Source organism: Cyprinodon tularosa, unplaced genomic scaffold (assembly GCF_016077235.1).
Source record: "Cyprinodon tularosa strain WSP-4 unplaced genomic scaffold, ASM1607723v1 ctg272, whole genome shotgun sequence".
Taxonomy (NCBI): domain Eukaryota; kingdom Metazoa; phylum Chordata; class Actinopteri; order Cyprinodontiformes; family Cyprinodontidae; genus Cyprinodon; species Cyprinodon tularosa.
Genome location: NW_024038977.1, coordinates 521,577 through 527,576, shown reverse-complemented (window position 1 = coordinate 527,576; position 6,000 = coordinate 521,577). Strand labels below are relative to the sequence as shown.

Sequence of the window (6,000 nt, the reverse complement as noted above, 5' to 3'; positions counted from 1 at the left end):
GAGCACAGGCCCGCCCATGACAGGTTTTTCACATCAAGAGCAGAATCCTTAAATCGGGAGCAAAAACTTAGGTTTTGAGAGAGAGAAGAAAAAAGTTTGGAGATAGAAATCTATTTTTTAAATAAAATATTTTCACTCTGATTGCAAGAAATCAATATTTGAGGCTAAAAATACATTTTTGAGCAGGTGTGGTGTTTTCTTTACCCTCCGAAATAATTTTCCAAATGTCAATTATCTTTCATTTATTCTATGACAAAGTATTTTCTCTACAAACACATAAAATAACATCATTTTTTGCTATCAATGTGATTTATTTCCTCTACAATATATATTTTTACTTTCAGAATCATTTTCTTCTTTCAGATAGCTCTTTTTTTTCTTGAATTGAATAAAAACAGAAAAATATTATAAGCCCATTCGCTCACAGTACGTTCCTCCATGAACATCTTAAAAATGACAACTGAGTACCTTTACTGAAGCAGAAACACTTAATGTCACTGTGACTGAAATGATTTAGACATAATATTTACCAGAAAAAGTGCAACATCATCACTAGTTTTATACTTTACTCTAAAGTTAAACTAGTTTGCTCAATCATTCAAACATTTAGATCAACAGAAATACAGACGTTTTCTTCCCATCAGCATTCTCATGTATCTTTCTTATATCTCATTATCTATCATCAAACATCATTATCATCATCAGTGTGAGGATTTAGCAGTAATTTTTCCTCTCTTCACATTGAAGCATGAGGCATGTCTGTGATATAAACTGCTGAGCAGCTGTAACAAAATCTACATAGAAATAAATATACAGTCTGTTTGCATAGCCTGGAAGTGATCATGGGTTGGGTAATCATCCCGTAACCTCAGGCGCCTGGATCCTTGATGCTGTAGCCAGGGGAGGGGTTTGTTCTGGTTCTTTAACTGTGCAGGTTGACATCATCGGGTCCCAGCATAAGGAGAGTGAACAGGTGAGTAGAGGTTACCTGAAACAGGAGAACACGCTGTGGTCAGTGGAAACATAATGGCTTGGGTCTATTCCAGCCTTATGCTATGTTCGGACCGTATGCACTAGAGGCAGCAGAAGCAGCGGGATTATATGCAAAGTCAATGGTTGACGCACATCAAGGCGCAGCAAAAGGTCCTGCAGCACGCCTTGAGCAGCAGGAGCAGCGCCTCTTGAGCTTCTAAGCATCTGATGCACTGCCAAAGCAGCAGCTGCTGGAGTTGGAAAAATGTAACTTTTGCTGCTCGACGCGCCACATCACTAATCAGAGAGGCTGATCTGGGAGCTGGCAGACAGACACACTTCTGATGCAGATCGCTATGATCACTCCTCTGAAACAGTTTTTTAACGCCTAGCTTAACTTAAAATGTCGAAACCTGCCGGCAAAATATATTAAATTATATTATTCTGGTGCCTGCAGCTTGGATTACATACATGAAAAACACATTCAAGCCGCAACCAACACTAGTGAAAAACCCCCAAGAAGCAACCAGGCTGCTGTTGAACAGCATTTCCAGTGACAGAGCACTGCAGGTGTATGGGGGGTCTGAGCGGCTCCAACAGAGAAATAATATTTTAAGGCAGAATCATAGTCTTGATGAACTGACTGCACAGATTAGGTTTTCAGGTGGACTTTCTCACTTAAAAACATATTAAAACAAATTTTTACCCACTGATCACAGCAAATATAGCTGACATTGTTCCATGCAAAGAAAGGATAGGGTAGCTCCGCCCAACGCGCATCAGATTCTGATGTCACCTAAAAGATGAATAGCTTACATCTGCTTGTGCCTTTAAAACTGCATCATGACCAAAGAACAGAAGACAATTGCGGAAAGGTTTAAACAATTATTGGTTAATAAAATATTATCTCAAACTTAGCACATGTGAGGAAATGAAACATACCCGCACATGAATGTCCACCTAAACTAAAAAGCTCGGTGAAAACATCATTAATTATAGAGGCTGCAAGGAAGGAAGGTCATCAATGCACACATTCAGCGACACACAGGAGCTCTTTCAAGCTGGGCACCGTTTCATTCCCACCTGTCCCATCAACCAGGAATCAGAATCAGATCAGAAATACTTTTAATAATCCCAGGGAGAAATGACTTTGCTTACATTACTCCATATGTAATAGAGTGACTATAGAACCAGTTTGATATAACACAATTTCATACAATATATATAATTAGGAGGTCTAATGGTTAAAGAGTAAAGAATACTGAGTGCTGTTCGCAGTTTGCCAAAAGCCATATTGGGATGCAGTACGTAGATATACGTGGCCAGGTGCTCTAGTCAAGTGAGCCCAAATTTATCAGCTAGTTGAAACGGAGGGTTTGTAGCATCCTGACCTGGTATGGCTTTCTTTAACACTGGAAGAGCTGAATACAAATACATGCCACCCTCTGCACATTTACAATTATACGCTACTTTTTGAGGGTTATGCCACATAAATATCAAACTTACACTAAAGCTGGTAGCATAAGAAAAAAATTTAATTTTGAATACTTTTAGAGAATAAAAGTACTGTGTTCCACATTACTGCATGAAATCTCTGACATCAGTCTCAGCTGAAAGACAAAAAAAGAATATATATATGTGTAAGTGCGGTACCTTTCTCTGAGGGGCAGATTTGGGTTACTGAGGAAGGAAAGCTGCTGCTCCAGACTGCACACACGAAAGGCCAGATAGCACGATGACAGGATGAGGAGAATTATTCTGATGAAATAGAAAGAGAAAGAAAAGTTTCAGAACTGTAATTTCTCTCAATGAGCACTAGAGGGCAGTGTTTGCTTTCCTCTCCTGCTGCTTTAAATTATATGCAGCTGAGAGAATAAACTTGTTGATAGTAAAAAAAATAATAAAATAAAATAGATTTTAGTGAAAAAAATACATTCAACATATCTGAATCAACATATCAGATCTGTAAAGTAATTAAAAACATAAAGAAAATGCAAAGTACATTTAAAATGTAAAAAAAAAGATATATGGAATACAAACAAATATATCATGAAGCCCATCTTCATAAAAAAAAACTGACAGAAGAAAACAAATAATAATTTACTTAGACAACTGTGATTGTTTTATCATAATTAAATAGCAAATACCTGGATTTAGAAAACATGGATTGATAGTAATCCTAAAATAAATAATCAAAAAAGTAAAGAAAAAAAAAACAGCATTTAGTCTCACATTTTTGGCCGTATAATATCAAAGATGTGTTGTTTTATTCTCGGTTGAATCTTTTGAATGTCATTAGTTGAGCTGTTTACTTTATAACACATTTAAATATGTATTTTTCTTCTACAGTTGCAAAAGGCTGGCATTAATAAGGATGTTTTAGTATGTTATAAATATATATGGAAGGGCTCCATCTGCATTTACAGCAGATTAAGCTTATGTATAACAAAACTCTTCTGTACAAACAGATGAACATGAAGCACATGCTGCTCTATGACACACAAAGTGTAATACTGTTACGATATCATGGGAGGGTGTTTCTCAGCAGAAAAAGTGTGATGAATAAGTGTTTTAACAGCTCGGATCCCTTGTGCTAAGCCTGCCTGAATCACCTCCTATTTATATCAGCACATTAATGCCCAGAGTGTGTGTGTGTGTGTGTGTGGAGCTGTGAGTCAGCTGTTGAAGGAGCTGAAGGTGGAGTTGTTGCTTTCTGCCTGTTTCCTTTGTACACTCACAGCAGGGTGAAGAACTTGAGCAGCTGGTACTCCATCTGGCCCAATTCTGCCACCGGCTCCGATAAAAGACCTCTGTCTGTCTGCAGACCTCTTTCTGAAACAACACGTCATAACAAGCGAAACCATTAAAATTACTCTACTGTCCTCGTTACTTCAAATTTAACACAGCTGGTGGGCAACATTTCTCCATAAATCTGTACTAAACAAAAAAAAAATTGCCCTCAACTGTTAGGGTTTAAGTTAAAAATGCTGTGAACCTTTGAATAAAAAACTATGAATAAGGACCAATAGTTGAGTTATTCCATTTACCCTTTTATTCATCATGCATCTTTGTTTTCTCTTTGACTGCTACTTGTGACTGCTGTTCTTAAAATAATTCAACAGTTTGAAAGTGTTTCCAAAGAAATTAGAGCATATTCTTAAAATTAAAGATTAACTTAAAGGTATAGTGGAGGACGGACTATTTCCAGGTGGATCATCTAAATAAGTGGTCCTCCTAATTGTTAATCATTCTGCTGATATGTTTGTATTACTGTCTGCTCGTCCCCCCTCATTCTTTTTCTGCGAATAGAAGAGTTCATACTAAACCGATTTACATGATTTTTATTTAACCTCAGAACTAAGAGCAGTTTCTCTGGAATATTCAAAAAATTTGGTTTAGAAAGCTTTTACAAAAGAGCAAAGAAACAATAAAACCATACAGAAGTGTTATATTTAGCACTTGTAGAAGGCTTCCTGATGCAGATAGGATTTCTTAAAGCGATAGAGGACGATCTTTTATTTCCGGGTGGATCATCTAAATAAGTGGTCCTCCTTATTGTCAATCATTCTGGTGATGTGTTTACGTAAGGACGTCCTACGAGCTAGAACTGTTAGCTATCTTTTCACTTTCAGGCGTATATCTGTGGGAAGCTACGGTTTCAGACAGTCATTGAAGCTCACCTCTCTCACAGCGGTTCTTTGAAAATGACTGAGGGTCGTAAGAGAACAAGTGTCTACGAAGTGTATAAGAAGAATAGAAAGGCCTCAGAAGAGAGAAGCAATAGTGTTTTTGGGAGATTCTATAACACCATGGCGTACACTGAAAGCAAAGGTCTGGGCTTCCAACTGATACCTCGTTTGCAAAGTTTCACACCAGTGCTAATAAAAGTTATTTACCTCTATATTGTAACTTTCCAGGAAAGACGAGTTTATTTATTTTGTAATTTGCATCGTTAGTAGTTGTACGATGGCCAAAGATCCTTATCTACCTTGCAAACATGTCCACGTTTTCACTGCAGCGCACAAATAAAAGCACACCATGATTTTAAATGTAGCAGTAGTCTTATTTGCAGGGAAAGTTTTTATATATAAATATGAGTGAGATGAGATCCATTCAAGGAATAGTCTTATCATTGCGTACCCACTCATCCTCAAGGATAAACGGACTTGTGCACACTCTTGCACGCGGGTACAGGGTTGTGCATGTGCATTTTTTTTTAAATAGAGAGGGTGGGTCTTTTCAAAAAGTCACAAAAATCCTATATCCCCCCTATATCTTCAAATGTGTTTGTTGCCTCATCATAAACTTATTTAACATAAAGTAACGGTGAAAGAAAGACCAGCATGTAGCAAGTGAGATCAGGATGACAGAAGTTTTGACAACGGCGAAAGGAGCTAAGGATGCAGCTGACGGGGTTTAAGGATTTGATCATTCAAAGAGCTGAAGAGTAAAAGTGGAATATATCAGAAATCTGGAGGCTTAAAATGAGCCTATCTCTGTTTTTGTTCCTCATTACCACTGAGGGTTTCATATCTATTATTGATTGGATCCATTAAATTGTCTCATTTCCATTGTGTTTGGTGCAATGAACAATATTTTTGAAGAAATATTTATAGTTTGATTCAAATTTTACAATAAGGAACTGGAGATGCACTGGATGGGGGGGGGGGGCAGCGCACATAGTGTAAAAGGGATATTGTTTTATTGATTTATTTTTATGTTGAACATATTTTATAGTTTAACATTATAATTTATGTCTCACTTACATATTCAGTCTAGAGTGCATGTTGCCAACCTGGAAAGACGTGTGACAAACTCTTTGCAATGTGCATATTGTTTAATGATGAAGGGTTAAAAGGCTCAAAAGTTGCTTTGATTAAGTTAAAAATCAACACCATGCTGTGCGGGATTTATTGGATAAATATGAGACAAAAATATGAAAAGCTGCTCCTCATTCCTTAAGGTTTTGCTTTCTAGTATGCAGAAGTGGCTCTAATACAGTATATGGACTTTCTGGAAGTCTTCCTT

General features: G+C 37.1%; 1 protein-coding gene across 3 annotated transcripts in view; it reads right to left on the bottom strand.

Annotated features, from left to right (window-relative positions):
* Positions 1 to 227: 227 nt before the first annotated feature.
* The window catches only part of gramd2aa (GRAM domain containing 2Aa), a 43,314-nt gene continuing 37,541 nt past the window's right edge, over positions 228 to 6,000 (bottom strand). For all 3 annotated transcript variants that reach the window (XM_038289853.1, XM_038289855.1, XM_038289854.1), the window contains exons 10-12: positions 3,711 to 3,804; positions 2,626 to 2,730; positions 228 to 988 (exon numbers count right to left, since the gene is read on the bottom strand). In XM_038289853.1, the coding sequence (XP_038145781.1) occupies positions 985 to 988; positions 2,626 to 2,730; positions 3,711 to 3,804 (203 nt within the window). In that variant the 3' untranslated portion in view covers positions 228 to 984. The remainder of the gene's footprint in view (positions 989 to 2,625; positions 2,731 to 3,710; positions 3,805 to 6,000) is intronic.